General features: G+C 64.3%; 1 protein-coding gene across 13 annotated transcripts in view; it reads left to right on the top strand.

Moving 5' to 3' along the window:
- Window positions 1–21,360, top strand: part of PTPRF (protein tyrosine phosphatase receptor type F) — a 75,923-nt gene that overhangs the window by 39,186 nt on the left and 15,377 nt on the right. For 5 of the 13 annotated variants that reach the window (XM_056815287.1, XM_056815288.1, XM_056815286.1 and 2 more), the window contains 12 exons: window positions 4,829–5,098; window positions 5,990–6,571; window positions 6,891–7,024; window positions 7,378–7,522; window positions 11,434–11,739; window positions 13,744–13,937; window positions 16,176–16,202; window positions 17,245–17,362; window positions 17,475–18,053; window positions 19,345–19,442; window positions 20,748–21,001; window positions 21,091–21,184. In XM_056815287.1, coding sequence (XP_056671265.1) covers window positions 4,829–5,098; window positions 5,990–6,571; window positions 6,891–7,024; window positions 7,378–7,522; window positions 11,434–11,739; window positions 13,744–13,937; window positions 16,176–16,202; window positions 17,245–17,362; window positions 17,475–18,053; window positions 19,345–19,442; window positions 20,748–21,001; window positions 21,091–21,184 — 2,801 coding nt within the window. The remainder of the gene's footprint in view (window positions 1–4,828; window positions 5,099–5,989; window positions 6,572–6,890; window positions 7,025–7,377; window positions 7,523–11,433; window positions 11,740–13,743; window positions 13,938–16,175; window positions 16,203–17,244; window positions 17,363–17,474; window positions 18,054–19,344; window positions 19,443–20,747; window positions 21,002–21,090; window positions 21,185–21,360) is intronic. The other 8 variants (XM_056815289.1, XM_056815291.1, XM_056815292.1 and 5 more) reach the window with 7 other exon arrangements.

Here is a 21,360-nt window from a genome sequence, read left to right as displayed (position 1 = left end):
CAGACTGCAAAGGGAGTTCAGGCTCTTCAGGGACTCCGGGACAGCCTTAGCAAAAGGCCCGGAGTTTGGGGATGGCGCTGAGGGATGGCAAGGAGGTCCCCCTCCCAGGCTCCCCCTTGACAACGTGGGAATTGGGTTAGCGTTTGGAGGTTTTGCACGGCCCCTCGGGCCCTGCCAGCCTCGTCCCACTGAGTTGGCCCGCCTCCCTCTGTGAGGTCTCCCCTACCCACCATGCTCACGGGTGAGTAGGGCCCTTGGCTCCCAGTCTCTGGCCTCCCCGGGAGTGGCTGCCCTGTCTGATTCTGGAGTTAGTGACCAAGCTTGGAGGCGTCCAGAGCCACCCCAGCTGGTCCCGCGGCCCCCTCCGCTCCTCTCGGGGCCCCGGCCCTCCCGCCTCGTCAGGCTTCACTCTCCAGATGCGGCCTCCACGGGCTGGGAGACACAGCCGCCTCTCTGGCTCCCTCCCTGCTGCCCTCGGGCCAGCCCAGCCAGGATCCAGTTACCGCGGCTGGCCCTGGACCGCAGAGCCCAGTGAGCAGGGTGAGGTCGCTGCCATCGAGGCCCTGAGCCATCTACACTTCTTTTGTCCCACAGGCTCCAGAGGGGGGCTGGGATCCGGGGGGCTCCTTCCCAGGGATTTCTCTCAGGTGCAGCCTCTGGGTCCAGCCCTTCTGGCCCACTAGGAAGGTCCCCCGGGGGGAGCGCCCCAGCCCAGCTCCTGCCGTGAGTGTCCGCGGGGGCCTCGGCCCCGTCCACCTCGTTCTCCATGAGTCAGTCTCGAGTCTGTGTGTGGGGCTCAGGCCGGCCGCGCGTGTGGTCCGTGGGGTGGGGCGGGGCAGAAGGCCGTCTGTCTGTCTGTCTCGTGCTGTGTGGGCAGCCGTAGCCTGGCCTGTTTTTACTCTCTGTGTTTCTCCTTGTCTTTTTTTATTCCCTCTTCATCCTCATCGCACTCTGCCATCAACCCAAACTCTCATCTCTCAGATCAGCGAGAAGGTTGGTCTCTTTCACTTCTTATCTCTCCATCGACAGCCCCGCAGGTCAGCTGGGACCTGGCCACAGGGACAGGGGAGCCCCCGAGGCCCACCTGCCCGCCGCCCGCCCGCCTGAACTCCGCCTGTCGGCCTGGGGCCCAGGACCAGCCCGGCCGCTGGGGGGCAGGGGCGCGCGTTCCTCGCCTGCCCCCCCTGCATGCTGCCCCTGCCTGAAGCGTCCCCCGCCCCTCCTCAGCCTAGGCATGTCCACACGCGTAGATGCATAGTACACGTGCGCTCACACGCGTGACATCTGCATGGACCTGGACAGGGCTGGGTGCATGCTCTGGGCTGGGCCTTGTGAGGTCAACTTCCTGTAAAAATACCAAGCTAGCTCTGGCAAGGGACGGAGCTTCCTGGGCTGGCCCTGGCCCTGGCCGGGGAGGCAGCCCCCACAGGCCCCCGGAAGCTGGCCTCCTCATGCTGGGCTCAGGCCCCATCTGCGCCACTGGGCCCTAAGCCACAAGGTTTTCTCCCTGGTGTCCGGGGCTCGAGCTGCCCACACTCCGTGGAGCCTGTGTGGGAAAGGCAGAGGGAGAGCTCCTGCCCGGCTTGTGTTTCGGGGAGCCTCCGGCCTTCCCGGGCTCTGGGCCGCCCGCTCCCTCCCTCGCTCCTGCTGACTGGGCTTAGCAGAGTTCAGAAAGGCCCCGCCGGCCACTAGAGAGAACACGTAAATCCCCGGGTTTGTTTGGTGCCGTGATTCTGTCTCCCGGCTCCAGCTCAGCCTGCGCTGAATTGGCTCCGAGGTACTTTGTCCCGGTGCAGCCAGTGCCTCCCTCCCCCCGCCTTCAGGGGGCCGCAGAATTCGGGCAGTGGATGCAGATTGCCGGCAGGGCGGGCTCCCTCCGCCCCTCTCCATTAACCTGTCACCCGTGGATGCCAATGGCTGCGCAGGCCCCCCTTCCCAGGGGTGTCAGCACAGAAACTAGACTTCCAAGTTAGAGCTGAAATCTAATCCCCAGACGGCTGCCCCCTTGGGAGACCGTGTGAGGCGTCGGCAGCACACACGAGAAGGGATGGGGGCAGATGAGGCGGGGAGGCCGGCCTTCCCAGCCAGGACCCCCCTTCTCTGGCCGGAGAACGACGGCTTCGGCGTATGGCCGGGCCACTAAGAGAGTAAAGGGGCCCCTGACACCCCTGCCTAGACCGACCCCACACTGCGCCTTGACGAGTCCTCAGGGGGAAGCAGGCCCAGAGCCTCCAGGAGGTCTGGGGGGCAGGAGCTCCCTGTGGGCAGCACGGCCCATCTCCCGGGAGCCCAGGGGAGGGGGCTGGAGGCTGCTGCTCTGTGGAACGAGGACCTCGAAGGCCAGGCACCCCTGGGGGCTATCGGTTAGCCCTGCCGGCCGGCCTCGCCAAGCCTAGTGGGGTGGGGGGCAGCGACCCGCCCAGCAGAGAAGGCAGAGCTGGCCTGACAGACGTCCTTTGGGCTAATGGCGGCAGGGGGCCTGCAGGGCCTGTCTCCAGGCAGTCGAATCCCTGCCACCAGAACAAGGGGAGGACTCTTGGCAACAGCGCCGGGGGCAGGGAGAGCCGGGGCCAGAGGGAGCCATTTCCTGGTATGAAGGGGCTGCCACCACCGGCAAGGCCCTTCGTGCTCTGGGGTGGGGGTTGTGGCCGGCCTTGACCTTGGGGATGTCTGCAGGCCCCCCGGCTTGGCCAAGGCCGTGGCTTCCAGGACTGTCCTCGTCCAGCTTTGCTAACAGGAGGAGCTGCGGCGTTAGAGAGGGGACGTGGAGAGAAGCCTTCTGACGGGCCTGGGCCCTGGGGGTGGCTCGACCCAGCAGGGACCGCTGGGAGCTCAGGCCAAGCCTTTGTACTGTTAGTAAGAGAAACGGGAAGAATTTGAACCCAGGCCTTTCTGCCCGAGAGCCCCTAGCCTGTGGGTCAGGGTCATTTTGCATTGATGTGCCCAGCCCTATGCTGGCCTCTGGGGTTCTAGAGACAGATTGGAGGCCGTTCCTGTCCCAGGTTCCTCTGCTTGGACCCTACTTAGCACAGGCCAGGGCTGATCCGCTCAGGAGGCCCGGAGAAGCCCCGTTGGGCATTCTGGACGAGCCCCGCTTCAGCCGCGGCTTTGCCACCTGCCTCCCCGGGGACAGCTCTGAGGGTTCAAAGGAAAAGCCTTTCCGGCCTGGGAGCCAGCGCGAGGCCCGGAGTGGGCCCTTGAGTCCCTGCTGTTCTCGGGACGTCTGGTTGTGGGGCTCAGGGTAGGGGTGCTGGGAGAGGAGACAGTAGGTTTGAGAGGCAGCAGCCTGGGCCTGGGGAGGACAAGGACAGTACAAGGCCGCAGAGTGACCGGGCCACGGCCTCTGACCCCCTCCCACCCCCACCCCCCAGGCTTGCCATCAGGCTCCAGCTTGAGCTGGACAGCTTCTTGGGTTCTAGGCCAGGCAGGGCCTCCAGGAGTCCCGGGGGCCAGAGGAGGCCGAACGGCCACACTGGGGGATGGACTGGAGTCCGGGAGCCTCATTCCAGGCTTCCACCCTGCCAAACTGATCTGCTCACGTCCCCGTGGATGAGATTTCAGACCGTCCCCCTGCCTGGACTCCCCGGGCTCCTTTGGGGTCCTGCTCAGTCCAGCACCCCCAGGCCGCGGCACTCTCCTCTGGTAACGCCTTAGTCGTCCCTCTCTAGGCTTTTCCCAACCCCGTCAGCGTTAGGTCTCCGCTCGGGCAGAAGAGCAGGCGCCACCATGAGGGTTGAGTGACTTGCCCAGGGTCACGCAGCTGGGAAGGGTCTGAGGCTAGAATGGAAGCCGGATGGCCTGCCTCCGGGCCGGGCTTGATCCACTCAGCTGTCCAGCTGCGTGTCCCCATGGGTGTCCCCCATCTCTGTGTAGGCCCGGGGAGGGGGCGGTGGGAGGCGTGTCCGGAGAGGAGGATGACCCGTTGCCGTGCCTAAGGCCAGCCTGACCTGGGGCGAGGGTGGCGCTGGGCAGCCTTGTGTAGCTCTGGGAGTTCCTCTGCATGCCCGCCCGCCCGCCCATGCACGGCTTCTTCCAGACTGGACCGGGGTGCTTCTCCAGTCCTGGCCCCTGCCTGCCTGCCCACCCCCTTGCTCAGCCGCCCTTGGGGCAGTGCCCGTTGGCCACTCCCCGTCCTGCCCGTCCAACTGGGCCTCCTGCATGCCGAGGGTGTGGCATGCGGCATGCCGGCTTCGGGGTTTCGGGGTCGCGTCCCTGGGCCGAGCCCCTCGGGACACCTTCAGATCCAGGAAATCTCGTCCCGATTTCGAGCCCCTTCCATCATGTTAAACCCATCCTCATGCCCATCGAGACTGCCCCTCCGCGGACGTGTGGCTCCCGTCACTTTCTGTGGGCCGGCCCTGCCCTCCCCCCGGACCTCTGCCTAGCCTCTTGAGCCGCAGCCCCGGGCGGTCAGGGTACGGGGCCTCCTGGGAGCTGCGGGCTTCCCCCGCTTCATCTGACCGAGGCCGCGGGCCGGCCTCCCGCCTCCCGCCTCCCTTCTCCCTGTCTGCTCCGAGGAGGCCACTGACCCTGACCTGGGGCCGGAGGGCCCAGGGGTGGCCTGGCTTGGGGACTTGGGCCAGTGCTGATGTAGAAAAGGAGTGGGGGGGTCTGGGGGGGCCACTGACCCCCCCAGCACCAGACCTGAGGAGGGCCCCGCAGGAGGACAAGATGGCGGGCCAGGGCGGGAGGCTGAGACCATCCTGTGAGTCCAGGCTGGCCCAAGGCTGCTGGGACGGCGAGGGGCACCCGCTGCGGGGGAGAGGGGGAGCCCGGGCGCCCTTCCCAGTCCAGCCCACACGTCTGTTGGGTCCCTCTCTCCCTGCAGTGCGCCGGGTGGCCCCCCGTTTCTCCATCCCCCCCAGCAACCACGAGGTGATGCCTGGGGGCAGCGTGAATCTGACCTGCGTGGCCGTGGGCGCACCCATGCCCTACGTCAAGTGGATGGCCGGGGCCGAAGAGCTCACCCGGGAGGACGAGATGCCCGTCGGCCGCAACGTCCTGGAGCTCACCAACATCGTGCAGTCGGCCAACTACACTTGTGTGGCCATCTCCTCCCTGGGCCTCATCGAGGCCACCGCCCAGATCACCGTCAAAGGTCAGCCGCCAGGCCTGGGGGCCTCCGGGGGAGGGGCAGGAGGGGCCATGTAGAAAAGAAGGCTCGAGGTAGCCCCTGTAAACCACTGCTGGGCTCAGAGGAGAGGCCGGAAGGGCCAGAGGAGTGGCGGGGGGGGGGGGGGGGGGGCAGGGAGGGCTGGAGGAGAGGCCGGGGAGGGCCAGGGTGTCAGGCAGTACTCCAGAGGGAAAGCACAGCTCACCCAGGCCCCCCACCCCTCCCTCTTTGGCCTGTGGGACGTCCTTCCCTTTAACTGTGGATGCCCCAGGCCCCTCCCCTTCTCCCTGCGCGCTCCCGGCGCTCTCTCCAGTGCCCCAGGCTGAGAAGGGTTCTGCGTCCGGCCCTTCCTGCTCTTCCTCTGGGCGGCGCAGTCGAAGGCCCCGACTGAGCCGTTCTCCGCCCCTCCGTGTCTCCCCGCTTCCCTTCCCAGTGCCAAGGACCCCCTTTGGGACATCCCCCGGTCCTCTCCCTAGCGCGGGGAGGCAGCCCCGGAGCCAGGAGGACCTGAATTCATTTGCAGGCATAACCGTGGAGGGTCCCTGACCCCACCTGCCTCGGTTTTCCCATCTGTAAAATAGAGATACCAAAAGCACCTCATGAGTGCAGGGTTGACTTGGGGGTCTAACAAGATGGCGTTTGTAGAGTGCCGAGCACGACGCCGGGCACACGGCAGACCCCGTACAAACGTTGTCTGTTGTTTCCTGGGCTCTTTCCCGGGCCGGGACAGTCCAAGGGCTGTTCTGAAGAAGCTGAAGCTGGGGGAAGGGAGCGGTGGCCCCTCCATAGACCACGCCGGGCGGGACTTGAACTCGGCCCCGCGGGGCCGCCTCTGGCTGCGGGCGGGCTGGCGCTGAGCCTCTCCTCTGCCCCCAGCGCTGCCCCGGCCACCCACCGAGCCGGTGGTGACGGAGACCACGGCCACCAGCGTGACGCTGACCTGGGACTCGGGGAACGCGGAGCCCGTGTCCTACTACGGCATCCAGTACCGGCCCACGGCCGGGGACGGCGCCTTCCAGGAGGTGGACGGCGTGGCCACGACGCGCTACAGCATCGGCGGCCTCAGCCCCTTCTCGGAGTACGAGTTCCGCGTGCTGGCCGTGAACAACATCGGGCGCGGGCCGCCCAGCGAGCTGGTGACGGCGCGCACCGGGGAGCAGGCGCCCTCCAGCCCGCCGCTGCGCGTGCAGGCCCGCATGCTGAGCGCCAGCACCATGCTGGTGCAGTGGGAGCCCCCCGACGAGCCCAACGGGCTGGTGCGCGGCTACCGCGTCTACTACAGCCCCGACGCCCTGCTGCCCCTGGGCTCGTGGCACAAGCACAACACGGACGACAGCCACCTCACCACCGTGGGCGGCCTGGTCACCGGCATCACCTACAGCATCCGCGTGCTGGCCTTCACGGCCGTGGGCGACGGGCCGCCCTCCGCCCCCATCCAGGTCAAGACGCAGCAGGGAGGTGGGTTCTGCGGAGGCGGCGGCGGGGAGAGTCCCTTAGCCCATTGCCTAGTCCCTGACCCTCTTCCGCCTGCTCCTCAGCATTGAGTCCAAGGCAGAAGGGGGGGTCTGTGACCAGGGCCGTCCTGGGGCGCTCCAGCTACCTCGGGGGGCAGCACGGCCCCTGGAGGGCCGGAGGGGGCCGAGCAGAGACTCCGGGGGGAGCAGGGGGTCCCGGGATGGTCGTCTGGGAGGGTCGCGGCCCACAAGCCTCCCGTAGAAGGGACGGTAGGGGTGGGCAGGGGCCACTGCGGGGGCTGACGCTCTCGGGCCTGTTCTAGTGCCGGCCCAGCCCGCAGACTTCCGGGCCGAGGCCGAGTCGGACACCAGGGTCCTTCTGTCGTGGCTGCTGCCCCCCCAGGAGCGAATCACCAAGTACGAGCTGGTGTACTGGGAAGACGAAGACGGAGCCCAGGTGAGGGGCCGGGAGGCGCACTGGCCAAATGAGACCCGACCTAAAAGATCGCCAGAGTTCAGCTCACAAGCGAGACTCTCAGGGTGCCACGGCCAGGAGGCTGCGGGCCTGGGGGGAGGGGCAGAGCCAGCCTGCAGATTGAGGGAAAGATCCTGAGAGGAGGAAGTCTGGGGGCCAGGAGCCTCGGCAGGGGGTTGGGCCGCTGGCCAGGGAAGGCTGCCCCGACCAAGTCCTTCTCCAGCTCTCAGATGTTCCGCCCTGGCCCGAGGCGTCCCCAGGCCCCAGGGGGCGATGGCGAGCAGCCCCGAGGAGCCGCCACAGCTCTGAGTCACTGCTTCCTTCTGCTCTTCCAGCAAAAAGTGACCTTCGACCCCACTTCATCCTACGTCCTGGAGGACCTGAAGCCAGACACTCTGTACCACTTCCAGCTGGCTGCCCGCTCAGACCTGGGGGTTGGGGTGTTCACACCCCCCATCGAGACCCGCACAGAGCAGTCCAGTAAGTGTCCTGCGTCGCACCTTGTGTCCCGGGCTGCCTTGTCCCACCAGGGCTTTCCCAAGGCCTGGGGCACACCCCCCTCCCCAACCTGCGTCTTCTTCGAGGCCCCGTCGCCAGGCGAGTGCTGCCGATGAGGAGAGAAGCCGGTAAGTGGCCTCAAGTCTGAGATGGAGCTCGAAGGCCCCTGGCCCCACTTCCCGTCTCCCTCTGTCCCCCCTGTCTCTCTCCATCCCCCCAGCCCTGCTCCGTCTCCCTCCATCCCTCAGGCCCCACTCCCTGGCCCTCCGCCCAGGCCTCTTGGGACAGCTCTCAGTAGCCCCTAGTGGCCTCCTTCCCTCACGTCCCACTAGCTCCTGCCCTGTCCTCCAGGGCTGAGCCATTTGGTCCTCTTGACTTCCCTTCAGAGCTCCCCATCCATCCCCAGGCCCTTAGCAGATCTTCCTCTGTGGCCAGAGGGGCCCTGGATACGTTTAGGCCCCAGCATCACTGGAGTCTTTCCTCCCGTGGCTCCCTCCTTCAGGGACAGCCCTCGCATGCTTGAAGCCAGCCCCCATCCCCTCGAGTCTGCACATACAGTAGTGGCTTCTCCTGGGACCTGGCTTTCCTTCCCACATCCGCTCTGCTTCCTGCTCGTTAGTGACTTCTCTGAAGTCCCCCAGAACTGGAGCCAGTCTTTGGGAGGTGCTCTGACGAGGGCAGAGTTCAGGGGACCAGAAAGCTCTGCATCTCTCTGGGCAGCCCAAGAACTGGTTGGCTTTCTTGGCTCTTACTGCTCCATACAGCTTGCTCTTCATGGGCTGGTGGTCCACTACACCCCACAAGTGTTTTAGGGTTACAGCCCTTCTTTGAAAAGCTCGCTTCTGACTTAGAGGCCGTAGAAACATTGTGAGAACCTTTGAGATGTCATTTGGCTGCCCCAAGTTGGACCATATGCTCCCCTTAGAAGCATTTCAACTCACAAGGCTTCAAAACACAGGTTTTATTTTATAAGTCGGGGGCCCAAAGCTGAGCCCTTAGCCCACCTAGAGACTGCCTTTTCCTTCCAGGGAGTCTTTCTCCTCCCAGGGACCAGTACAGCCCTTGCTGCTAGCCCTGGAACAAGTACAAGGGGGTTCATTTTTTAAAGGGTCAAGAGAACCCGCTTCTCAGTTGTTCCCCCTGCCTTCTCTTAGGGCACTAAGCACAGGGACACCCCAGGATTTCTCTGGAGTGTGGTCCCTGGCATAAAGCCTGGACTTGGGGTGTGGTTCTCCCCTTCATCTCTTGCTTGGACTTTACGTTAGTCCCTATAAACTTGCATCTTTTTAGATTAGGCCCATGGTTCTAGGTCCTTCTGGATCCTGACTTTGTGGTCCATTGTTACTCTTCCAGTCTGGTGCCATCTGTCCGCCCATCTGCCTTTCTCTGCTGTCAAGTCCTTGTTCTGTCACTGGCCTCTCCATCGCTGCCCCAGGACGTCCCTATTGCAAAGAGGCTCAACACTAAGTTTGAGTGCCTCCTCCAGATCCTTGTATTTCTTTTCCAGCCAGGCACTGGCACTTGCCCTTGAGGCTTCCCCGCTGCTCCATAAGCCCCCTCCTGGTTGTTCGTTCCATGAGGTTCCCCCAGTCCCCCACCTACTCATTCAGAAGGGGCTTCCTAATGGCTGTGGATGCAGCTGAAACCATCTCACTTCCGGCCCCAGGAGGATGAGTCACCGGCATTAAGAGCCTGTCACAGCTGCAAAGATGTGCATCTCCAGGGCCCAGCACCCTCCCCCTGTACTTGTGAGATTGATCGTTTGAACCCAAGCGTAGGACTTTACATCAGTCCCTACAAACGTGCCTCTTCTTAGGTTTGGCCCACGGTTCTGGGTCCTTGTGGATCCCGACTCTGGTCCAGTGTTGCTCTTCCAGTCTAGTGCCATCGGCCTTTGTTTAGACTAAGCGGCACAGGCCTTTGGGGCGCTCCACTGGAGACTCTCTTCCCGGGGACTTTGAGGCCAGCCGTTTGGTCCATTCTGAATCAAGCTCATCTAGCTCACTTCTCTCTGCCTTTTCTATAAGGAGGAAATGCTGGAGACTTGGCTTGGCCGTAGGCAAACTCTCGAGTGCTTTGGCGTGGGAACCCTTTCCTAAAGGGAAGGCTTGCCAGGTGCTTGGCGAGCTGGACCAGTTCCTCTTGGCCCCTAGAAAGCAGCCTGGCTTCAGTGAAGCCATCAGCAAGGTCAAGCCCCGACTGCCTCATTGGCCCCCCAAAATACCAGCTGCAAGAGCGGGGCCCCTCCTGGCTAGGCCTGGGCCCCCCAGATTGACCTTATCCGTCTTGGCTCCAGTCACTGAGAAAGGATGTAAAATAATGCTTTAGCCCCCAAGCTAGGGCCCTAGAGCCTGGGCACCCCAGTCTGGCCACCCACCCTGCTGGGCTGGCTCAGTTCTCCTCCCCCATCCCGTGTGTCTGCCCTCACCCCAACCCGCCCCTCACGCAGGTAAGTCTGCATGTGGGATCCATCCTCACAGATCCCTGCACCCCCTTTTCTCTTCCATTCCCCGCCATGTCTCCATCTCCTCACTGGGGGGGCTCCCAGCCAGGCCAGCCCCGGGCGAGACTCTGAGGGTCCAAAGCCACATGCTGACCTGAGGCACTGTCTGAGGACCGAGTGCTGCGGAGGTGGGGGTGGGGGCAGTAACCTTCCTGTGGTGGGGTTAAGAAGGGTGTCCCTAAGAAGATGTGGAGGGGTGACAGAGAAAGGGGGAGGAGGAGAAGCAGAGAGAGAGGGGGAGAAACAGAGAGAGGGAGGGGAGAAATGGATAGAGGGAGGGAGAGGAACAGGAGAGGGGGAGAAAGAGGGAGGGAGGAATGGGAGAGGGGGAGAAAGGGAGAGGGAGGAATGGGAGAGGGAGGGGGAGCAATGGGAGAGGGAGCAATGGGAGAGGGAGAAAGAGGAAGAGGGAGCAATGGGAGAGGGAGAAAGAGGGAGCAATGGGAGAGGAAGAAAGGGAGAAAGAGGAAGAGGGAGCAATGGGAGAGGGAGAAAGAGGGAGCAATGGGAGAGGAAGAAAGGGAGAAAGAGGAAGAGGGAGCAATGGAAGAGGGAGCAATGGGAGAGGAAGAAAGGGAGAAAGAGGAAGAGGGAGCAATGGGAGAGGGAGAGAAAAAGGGAGGGAGGAATGGGAGAGGGGGAGAAAGAGAGAGAGGGAGCAATGGGGGAGGGGAGGGAGAGGGAGCAATGGGAGAGGAAGAAAGGGAGAAAGAGGAAGAGGGAGGAATGGGAGAGGAAGAAAGGGAGAAAGAGGAAGAGGGAGCAATGGGAGAGGAAGAAAGGGAGAAAGAGGAAGGGGGAGCAATGAGAGAGGGAGAAAGAGGGAGCAATGGGAGAGGAAGAAAGGGAGAAAGAGGAAGAGGGAGCAATGGGAGAGGGGGAGAAAGAGAGAGAGGGAGCAATGGGGGAGGGAGAGGGAGCAATGGGAGAGGAAGAAAGGGAGAAAGAGGAAGAGGGAGCAATGGGAGAGGGGGAGAAAGAGGGAGGAATGAGGATGGGGAGAAAGGGAGGAATGGGGGAGGGGAGGGAGAGGGAGAGAGAGGAATGGGGGAGGGGGAGAAAGAGGGAGAGGGAGCAATGGGAGAGGGAGGGGGAGAAATGGAGAGAGGGAGGGGGAAAGCAGGGGAAGGGGAAGACAGTAGGAGGAGAAAGGGAAGTAGAGAAACAGGGAGAGAAAGTAGGGGAGAGAGGGAGGGAGAGAGTATGTGTGTGTATGTGTCAGGGTCAGCTGAGTCAAAGGGAAAGACCAGGCCCCAATGGGAAGAAATGCCCCCTGCTTGTCCCCGGAAGCAGTTGCCTGGCTGGGTCTGAGGCTCCCCCCATTGCCTGCCTGCCCCCATTCACGCTTCACTACCCCATCTCGCCACTTCCTCCATTTCTGTCCCGCCAGCCCCCTCTGCCCCTCCCCAGGACGTTCGGTGTGCCAGCACCAGTTCCACCACGGTCTGGGTAAGTTGGGTCCCACCTCCGGCCGCCAGCCGCAATGGCGTCATCACCCAGTACTCCATCGCCTACCAGGCGGTGGATGGCGAGGACACTGCCCGACACGTGGTGGATGGCATTGGACCAGACAGCTCCAGCCGGGAGATCCAGGACCTGGAGAAGTGGACAGAGTACAGGGTGTGGGTGCGGGCCCACACGGATGTGGGGCCGGGCCCCGAGAGCCCACCGGTGCTGGTGCGCACTGATGAGGATGGTAGGTGCCACCTTTGAGCAGTGGGGGCCGGGGAGGGTGAGGGGCTGGGGTACAGCTGATGTCTTTGCCTCCTTCCCTGTCTCCTTTCTCCCTCAGTTCCTCCTTCCCTTCCCCATTCTATCTCCCTCCATCCCTCCCTGCCTTTTTCCCTTCTCCCTCTTGTGCTTGCTCTTTCCCTCTCACCCTTCTTCCCTCTCTCCCTCTCCCTCTGTCTGTCTCTGTCTGTCTCCCCCACTCTCCCTCCCCATCTCTGTCTCCCTCCCTCCCTCCCCTCTTCCCCCCTTTTCTCTCTGCACCCACCTTCCTCCCTGGTGCCCTCCCTCCATTCTTGCTGCTCTCCTCGTCCCTCTCAGACTGCTGCTCCTGCCCTCCCTCGCCTCCCAACGCTGCATTTCCAGCTGCCTGCGAGGGCTTGTCCTGCTCCGTCACTCGTGCCCGGGCCTGACGCTGGCTTCTCAGGCTCAGTGAGCCCCAGGCCGGAGCTGCCTCTCCTTCCAGGCCCTCCGGGGTCTCCGCCTGGCCTGTCCCCCTTTTCCTGGGTGTTTGTGAACAAACCAGGGTGTGGCTCGGAGCGTGCCTGTGGCAGCGGCCTGGGCTCTGCTGGTGGCGAGGCCTGGGCTGTTGAAGGCAGGAAGCCTGAGCCCTCACTGTGGGGTCAGAGGACCTGGGTTCAAATCCCACCTAGAGGCTTACTTAGTTTCTCTGAGCTTCTATTGCCTCATGTGCAAAACGAGGTGGTTGGACTCCCTCCCCTGATAGTCCAGCTTCCTAAAGCTACGCGCCCAAGTCCTCTTCCCCAAGCCTCAGTTTCCACCTCTGTAGAATGAGCTTCCGAGGTCCCTCCCAGCTGGGGTAGGGGAGGTCCCCCTGAGGTCATCGCTGGCCAGACGAGAGAAGGGGGAGGGGGCCACTGCCACCCAGCTTGGGGAAGCGAGGGACGTCCCCGTCGTCCGCAGCCTGGGCTGGAATCCTCTCCCAGCAAAGCTCACCTGGAGCATTCTTGGAGGCACGGAAGGGCTTCGGCCTTGGGCACAAAAAGCCAACTTTCCAACCAAGATAGGGGAAGGAAGGTGCCCATCCCGGGCAGAGATCATCTCATTTGTTACAGATGAAGAAACTGAGGCAGACAGGGGAAATAACTTGCCCGGGGTCACAACGCTAGTAAGTGTCTGGGGCAAGATTGGAACTTGGGTCTTCGTGACTCCAGGTCCAGCGCTTTCTCCTCCAGTGAAGCTACCCTGGCTGCGCGGCATTCTATCTGAAGAAGATCTGGGGGTGTTAGTGGGCTGTAAGCTCAGTAGTGGTCGGAATCAAGGATCCGAGGATTCCCAAGCCTTGTTCTGCTTGGCCCCAGGGGGCGGAACTTCAGGGGAACGGCACCGGGGGTGGGGGGCAGACCAGCCGAGCGCTGCCCCGGGCTGGGAGCAGAGGTTCTGAGCAGTGCTCCATAGGGCCAGGCAGGGCTGAGGATACCGATATCACCCCAGAAACTGGGGAGCCATGGAGGCTTCCGGAGCAGGGGAGGGACAGGCTCCGCCAGGAGGGGGCAGAGAAGGGCGTGAACAGGAAGAAGGCCGAGGACGTGAGAAGTCTGAGTTCCTGCCTGAAGGGGAACCAGATTGAGGCAGAGGCCATGGGGTGCCCCTAAGGGAGGCTCTGCCCGGCTGCCATTCGGCACCGTGCTGGGGCAGAGGGTCACCCAGTGGTTTTTGCCTCCATCCCCAAGCCTGCAGCAGCCAGGGACCCATTTGTCAGGGTGTCGGGGTCAGACCAGCACCCACTGTTTGCCAGCTGCTGTGCCGGGCGCTAAGGGTTCGGAGGCTTGACCGTCCCCGCCCCAGGCCCAAGCGTGCAGGCTGGCCTCGGAGGAGGGACATCTGCAGCGGCCCCGCGGGCACTGGCTTTGTGCGGGCTCTCTTGGCACTGGGGGAAGGGACGGGGGCTCGCAGGGTCAGTGGGCCGGCCCGGCCTGGCCCCGACCTCCTCGCCCCCCTCTGCCCCCAGTGCCCAGCGCCCCCCCGAGGAAGGTGGAGGTGGAGTCCGTGAACTCGACGGCCGTGCACGTGTCCTGGAAGCTGCCCGTGTCCAGCAAACAGCACGGCCAGATCCGAGGCTACCAGGTCACCTACGTGCGGCTGGAGAACAACGAGCCCCGAGGGCAGCCGGTCATCAAGGATGTGATGCTCGCTGAAGCCCAGGTACTGGGGGGCCGGCTGGGGACGGAGGGATGGCGAGCCGAGGGTGGCCAGTGCCGGGGCTGGGAGCAGAAGGCTCTGACGAGGGAGCGGGCACCGGGCCCAGCAGCCTCTGAGGCCAGGAGCTGGGACGGGGGCGAGACTTCGTCCCCTGGAGGCCCAGGAGGGAGCCGGGACCCCACGACTCCCCCTCTGCCCCCGGGCCGGCTCCCTCAGCAGGCTCTAACGGGCCCTGCTCACTCCGCCTCTTCTCCGCGTGTTCCCACTCTCTGGGCAGCCGCACGGTGGAGGGCGGAAGCCTCAGAGGGCAAATGGTCCGGCCCAGAACAGCCCCCAGGCCCAGGGCCTCGCCGAGAGAGAGGGAGGCTTGTGGGGGCAGATGGAAGGAGCTCACCGTCTTAGTGGGACAAACTGGGGGCTCCCCGAGCACCCCAATTCCCTGCACAGGCCCCCAGGGACGCTGCTTGGGGGGAGCTCGTGTCCCCTCTTGGATCTGGCAGCGAGACCTGTGAGACCCCGAGAAGGCTGCCCCTGCTGGGGGCCGTGTGCCAACCCCGGGCAGCCGAGGCCCCTCCGGGATAGTGGGCTGGGCAGAGTCCCACAAAGCCTTTCTGTCCCGAATGTCTCGCTTCCAGGCCTGTTTCATCCGGCTCCCACAGCAATGTGCCCGCCCCAGCAGTGCCCGGGGCCACCCACAGCCCCTCGCTTTCCGAGGCTCATGTCCTCCTTCGCCGTTCTTTGGGGTCCTGCCCCTGTCTGCCGGGGCCTAAACTCCCCCTCTTCCCCCTGGCCACCCTCGCTTTCCTTCTAGCCCGCAGGGCTGCCCTCCCCGCTTCGGCCTTCTCTTCCCAAGCTCGCCATCTTCCCCGGAGGGGCCCCTGTTCCCAGGCCCCCCGACCCAGAGGGCCATCTCCGCGGTGGCCCCTTCTGCCCCAAGAGCCAAGGCGCCGGCCTCTCCTGGCCTGGCCCGTGGCGGGGCCCGGGCTGCCTCCTTCCTCTCTCTGATGGCTTCTCTAGGAGCCCTCTGCGCCCACCTCTCTTAGCCCACTCTCTCCACTCACCCACCACAGTGGCGGTGGATGGGGCGCCGGAAGCCGAGCTGGAAGAGTCCAGCAGGGCAGGGGGCGGCTGTCCGAGCAGGGCATCTCAAGGACGCCCATCCTGGTTTTCTCCCCACCCCCACCCAGCCAGCACATCCCCATCTGCCCGGCTCGGCCAAGGCCAGAGGCCGTTTGGAGGGAAGCATATGGCGCTGCTGGGCAGCCAGATGGAAGCCTCTGAGCCTGGCCCCAGATGGCGGGCGATCTGGACCCCCCTTTCATCAGTCACGCCCCGAACCCTGCCAGGCACCCTGTGCCACAGAGAAGGGCAGCGTCAGAGGGCATCCCACCCCCTCCTAGCTCAGTAGGACCCCTCGCCATAGCATCCGGGCTGCTCGCACACCTCTAGAGATTGGGAGCTCACTACCTTTTGAGCCACCCTCGTGGCTAGGAAGCTGTCTGGACTGCAGGCGGAAGTCTTCCGGGGCCAGAGAGAACGGGCCTGGCCTCTCCTTCCTGTGATGGCCCCGGGCGTTCTTACCTCTTAAAGCCTTTAACAAACTGCTTCCCCAGAGTCCCAGCCCTGCGCCCAGCAGTCCTCCATCCTGCTCCTGTGTCCCACCGTGCTCGGCGAATGGGCAGCCCCTCGTTTCCCTGGCCCAAAGGGCTGCTCTAAGTGTCCCGCTCCTGCAGTCATCTTCCTCCTTTCTTTGCTCTCTTGGGGCCTGGACCAAAGCGTGCCACTCCTGGGGTGGCTGGGCAGAGCGGCCTTCGTGCCCAGCGGCTAGCCAGGATGGCCGCGCCACCGGCAGTCGGCCCACCCTCTTCCTGCTGGCCTTCAGGGCTTCCCCACCCTGGCCCCGGCGTGCCAGTCTGGCTGCCCCCTGGACAGTGCATTTCTTGGCTAGGGGTTTCGTCCCTCCCGCCTTACCTCTGCCCACATCCTGCCCTTCACGTGGAACGCTGCCCACCCCACCGTCCACTCTGGCCCTCACAAGCCTGCCCATGACATGGAGGGGCCGTTTCTGTTCTCTCCTGCCTGCTGGGTGCGGTGGGCACATAGGCTGGCAAGCTCAGATGCCCGGGGCTGCCTGCCCTCCCTGGCACTCCCCCTGTGTCCCTCAAGCCCCATCCCCTGGTCAGACCTAGTTCTCCCTCACCAGTGTCTGTCTCCATCTCTCTCTCCCCCTCCCGTGGTCAGTGGCGGCCAGAGGAGTCAGAGGACTATGTAAGTACAGGCATGAGTGGCTGCTCCTCACTGGGGAAGGTGTGGTCGGGGGGGGGACAGGCCGAGGAGGCCCAGGGTTGCCAGGACCCCTTGCCCACTTCTGAGGTCCCTGAGCCCCAACAAGCCTCTGGGTGGAGGCCAAAACAATTGCCCCCCCATCCCAGGCTTCATTGCCCGGGTGCTGGGCCTCAGGGACCCAGGAGCCTCCAGAGCTGGGAAAGGTCAGTCATAGCCCTGAGACCCCCCCATCCCCATGGTTGGTGGTGTGCTGTGTGGTGTGCTGTGTGGCATGTCTAGTGCAGGGGCCTTGCATGGGATTGCAAGGGCAGAGACCATCGGCGGAAGCCCATGGCGTGGGTGCAGTGGCGTGGAGGCCGGCGCCCTGGCTTCCTCGGCGGATCAGGGTGGGGGTCTCTGGATGCTCTCTCTCTGGTGGCTCTGAGGGAAACGGGGTCCCTTTGAGTACCTGTCACTCCTCCTGGATCTTGGGTTCTTGGGTTTCGGTGGTGATGGTAGGAGTGGAGGGATGACCTCAGGACCCTCGGGGCCCTCTTGTCCAGCCTTGCCTGGAGGGGCTTGCGCAGGGCCACTCAGCTGCCCTCCTGGGCTCGAGCCTGTCAACCCGCCGGGGCTGCTAGCAAGCCGTGCGCCCTTCTCTGGGCCCATCTCTTCATCTGCACAGTGAAGGGCTGAGATAAGACGGCCCCTCGGGTCCTGTCTCGCTTGGGGCTTTCCTCCTCTTTGGGAGGGGAAACTGAGGCTCGGGGAGGGTGGAGCAAACCTTCAAGGCCTCCTCCTGGGTCCTCCCTGCTCTCCTCTTGTCTTGGCCTCCAGGCCGGGTCCCTTATTCCCTGGCACAAAGAGGGCTCCAACTCTCTGTTCAAGGGCTGAAGCGTTGCCATCCGGGCCAAGGCAGGGACCTCGGAGCTGCTATCCCGCTAGCCCCGGGCCTGCCAGATCACACATGACCCGAAGGACCGCTCGGCTGCCCGGGCCGCCCGTCTTTCCCAGAACCCCACCAGACCCTTCTTTCGCTCCCCAGGAGACGACCATCGGAGGCCTGACCCCAGAAACCACGTACTCCGTCACCGTGGCCGCCTACACGACCAAAGGGGACGGGGCCCGGAGCAAGCCCAAGATCGTCACCACCACGGGGGCAGGTGAGCCCGGGCCGGGGGTCAGAGTCCGGGCGGGGGGGTGTCCGCCGAGCCCCGGGCCAGAGAGAGCGCCAGGGGGCGGCTCACGGCGGCGGCGGGGGGCCCTCTCGTTCAGTCCCAGGCCGGCCTACCATGATGGTCAGCGCCACCGCCATGAACACCGCCCTCATCCAGTGGCACCCGCCAAAGGACGTGCCGGGCGAGCTGCTGGGCTACCGGCTACAATTCCGGCGCACGGACGAGGAGAGGCCCACCACGGTGGCCTTCGGCCCGGAGGACCACCACTTCACCGTGACTGGCCTGCACAAGGGCGCCACGTACGTCTTCCGCCTGTCGGCCAAGAACCGGGCTGGGCCCGGCGAGGCGTCCGAGAAGGAAGTGGCCACCCCCGAAGACGCGCCCAGCGGCTTCCCCCAGAACCTGCAGGTGGTGGGGCTGACCACGTCGACCACGGAGCTGCAGTGGGACCCTCCCGTGCTGGCCGAGCGCAACGGGCGCATCACCAACTACACCGTGCTCTACCGCGACATCAACAGCCAGCACGAGCTGCAGGCCTTCACCGGGGGCACCCGCCTCGCCCTCGGCGGCCTCCTGCCGGACACCACCTACGACATCAAGGTCCGCGCCCACACCGCCCGGGGCCCGGGGCCGCTCAGCCCCAGCATCCAGTCGCGGACCATGCCTGTGGAGCAAGGTGTGTGCGCCAGGCCCGTGCCAGCCACAGGGAGGGCGGGCGCCAGGTGGGAGGCCTTCTCTTCTGGTGTGGCATTCGAGGCCCTTCACAGTCTGGTGTCACCCTCCCTGGCGACCTTGTCTCCTGTTACTCCTGTATCTCCGCTCCAGCCGGTCTCTTCTCTGTCCTCAGAGCCTCCACAACTGTGCTCGGGCCACTTCCTGGGCCGGGATTGTCCTCGTTTTCACTTCATCTTCTGAATCCCCTTTCTGATCTGTCTCCTCCAGGAAGGCCTCCCTGATGGCCTAGCCTTCTCAGAACCCTTTGTCTAAGTGGTCAGAGAGTGTTAGCTCCCTGAGGACAGGGGCACTGGAGAGACTTAAATGTTGGGTGAATAAAGGATTTCTTCAGGAAATTTCCCAGTGACTTCTGGTGGTGGGTTTTAATACCCTCCTGGCAATGGCCCTCTGGCCTCTGGTGACTGGCCCTCTGGCCTCTGGTGGTGGTGGCCCTCTGGCCTCCTGTGACTGGCCCTCTGGCCTCTGGTGGCGGTGGCCCTTTGGCGGCGGGTGGCCCTCTGGCCTCTGGTGGCGGTGGCCCTCTGGCCTCTGGTGGCGGTGGCCCTCTGGCCTCCGGTGACTGGCCCTCTGGCCTCTGGTGGTGGCTCTCTGGCCTCTGGTGGCGGTGGCCCTCTGGCCTCCAGTGACTGGCCCTCTGATGGCGGTGGCCCTCTGGCCTCTGGTGGCGGTGGCCCTCTGGCCTCCAGTGACTGGCCCTCTGGTGGCGGTGGCCCTCTGGCCTCTGGTGGCGGTGGCCCTCTGGCCTCCAGTGACTGGCCCTCTGGTGGCGGTGGCCCTCTGGCCTCTGGTGGCGGTGGCCCTCTGGTGGCGGTGGCCCTCTGGCCTCCGGTGACTGGCCCTCTGGTGGCGGTGGCCCTCTGGCCTCCAGTGACTGGTCCTCTGGTGGCAGTGGCCCTCTGGCCTCTGGTGACTGGCCCTCTGGCCTCTGGTGACTGGCCCTCTGGCCTCTGGTGACTGGCCCTCTGGCCTCCGGTGACTGGCCCTTTGGCCTCCAGTGGCAGTGGCCATCTCACCTCTGGTGGCCGTGTTCCTCTAACCCCAGGGGTGGCCTTTGGTTGCCTTTGCCTGGTGGCCGCTGGCAGCATCCGCTTAGTGCCGTGGGGCGCGCTCCCCTACTACTGCAGCCCCCCAGGAGCCCACTCGTGAGAATTCCCCAACCACACGAGGGCTCCAGGGTCCGTCCCCTCACAGACAGAAACCCTCCTGTAACCTGTGTCGACTTTCAATTCCAGTGTTCGCCAAGAACTTCCGGGTCAGTGCTGTAATGAAGACGTCAGTGCTGCTTAGCTGGGAAGTCCCGGACTCCTACAAGTCCTCAGTGCCATTCAAGGTACGCAAGGGGGTGAGGCTGAGGGGATCCAGAAGGGCTTCCAGGAGGTGGTGGTGCCCCCTGGGCATGGAGCCTGTCCTGGGCCTGGGGGATGGCCTGCACCCATGCCCCAGGGGTAGGAACACCCGGGAAAGAAGGTAGAAAGAGAGCTGGGATTGAGCCTTTGATCCTAGAGCCCAAGCGGAGCAGGGCTCTGCCAAGGGCAGACATGGGGTGCACACATCCCCCTGGCGGCTACTGTAGTCCTTCAGACGAGGCTGGGAATATCCAGATGGAATTGGCGAGACTTACTGATGAGGGAGAAGGAAGAATTGTGCTCACCAGTTCTCAGGGCTCAGACATTGGGTCCAACCAGAACCTGACCAGGAAAGCCCATGGCAGCACCCCTGACCAATGGGCGTGCAGCCTCTGCTCAGAGACCCCCAAGGAGGCCATTCCACTTTGGGCCGGCTCACGGGGCTCAGAAGGGCTTCCTTATCCTTCCTGGTTTTGCTCTCTGGGGTGAGGTACCACCTGCCGGACCACACACTTCCCTTCTAATCCTCCTCTTATTTGTCCTGGCTTCCATCTGCTGACTGGTGGGTGTCTTGGCAGAGATGCGGAAGTGTTTGCCATTTCCTTCTCCAGCTCATTTTACAGATGAGAAAACTGAGGCAACCAGAGTTAAGGGACTCGCCCTGAGCCACACAGCTAGGGAGTGTCCGAGGCCAGATTTGAACTTGGGCTGAGGAGTTTTGCTGACTCCCGGCCCGGTGCTCTGCCCTTGGACACTCCAGATTGTGTGTTCTTAAGGCTGGGTTTGACTCCTGGCTCCTTTGGGAGGTTTTATCCCCTGCAGTTTGCAGAGGGTCCAGCTTCCCTTCCCCGAGGCTCTTCCCTCTGGTATCTGGCATGAGGGATGCCCTCATGCAGGTTCTCCCTCCTCTGGCCATTCTAACTGGTCCTCGTGAAGCCTCTCTCCAGGTCTAAATTCTCTGACCCCAGAAGAACCCCCCCAAGGCTACTTCTTAGAGGTGGGCCTCCCCCAGCCTTGGCTTGGGGTCTCTGGAGGACACAGCCAGAGGACTGCTGGGTCCCAGCAGCGCTTGGCTGACGTGGGGCCGGGGCCGGGGCTGCCCCAGCTGCCGACGTCCTGCCGCTGTCCCCATCCCTGCCGGCCGTAGAGGTCCCGGCAGTGGGCAGGATGCGCCCCGCTCCCTGGCCTGGGATCCGCAGCGCCCTCCTTGGCGTGGCTGTGGCCAGGGAGGCCCTTGGAACCCAGCCACGAGGAAGGAGCCTCTACAGCCCGGGCCTCTTGCCCCGCAGATCCTTTATAATGGGCAGAGCGTGGAGGTGGACGGTCACTCCATGAAGAAGCTGATCCGGGACCTGCAGCCCAACACCGAGTACTCGTTCGTGCTGATGAGCCGGGGGAGCAGCGCCGGCGGCCTGCAGCACCTCGTGTCCATCCGCACAGCCCCGGAGCTCCTGCTGCAGAAGCCCCTGCCCCTGGCCAAGTACATGGAGGACGGCCGCTTCACCCTCACGCTGCCCCGGGTGGAGACCAAGTCCGCCATCAGGTGAGCGTCCTCGGCCCCGCGCGCTCCCCGCTCCCCCAGCCACCCTCCGCAAGGCCGTCCCGCTGACCCCGGCTCCCTGCCTCCCCCAGGTGGTTCTACATCGTGGTGGTGCCCATCGATCGCCTGGCCGGCGGCCCCCTGGGCCCCCGTTGGCAGACGCCAGACGAGTTACAACTGGACCAGGTAGGACTGGGGCGTCTGCCCCCTGGAGGGGAAGGCCCTTGGGCTTGGGGCAGAAGGCAGCCGGCCCGAGGGGCCTTTCCTGGCCTGGTAGAAGCTGGCCTTTGAGCCTGGCCCTGCCTCTGGTGCCAAGGCCTCGGGGGTCCTAGATGGAAGGAACATTTGAGAGGGTGCCTTGG

The sequence above is a fragment of the Monodelphis domestica genome, chromosome 2 (assembly GCF_027887165.1).
Source record: "Monodelphis domestica isolate mMonDom1 chromosome 2, mMonDom1.pri, whole genome shotgun sequence".
Lineage (NCBI taxonomy): Eukaryota > Metazoa > Chordata > Mammalia > Didelphimorphia > Didelphidae > Monodelphis > Monodelphis domestica.
The sequence above is the reverse complement of the archived record's forward strand: the minus strand, read 5'-3'. Positions and strand labels throughout refer to the sequence as shown.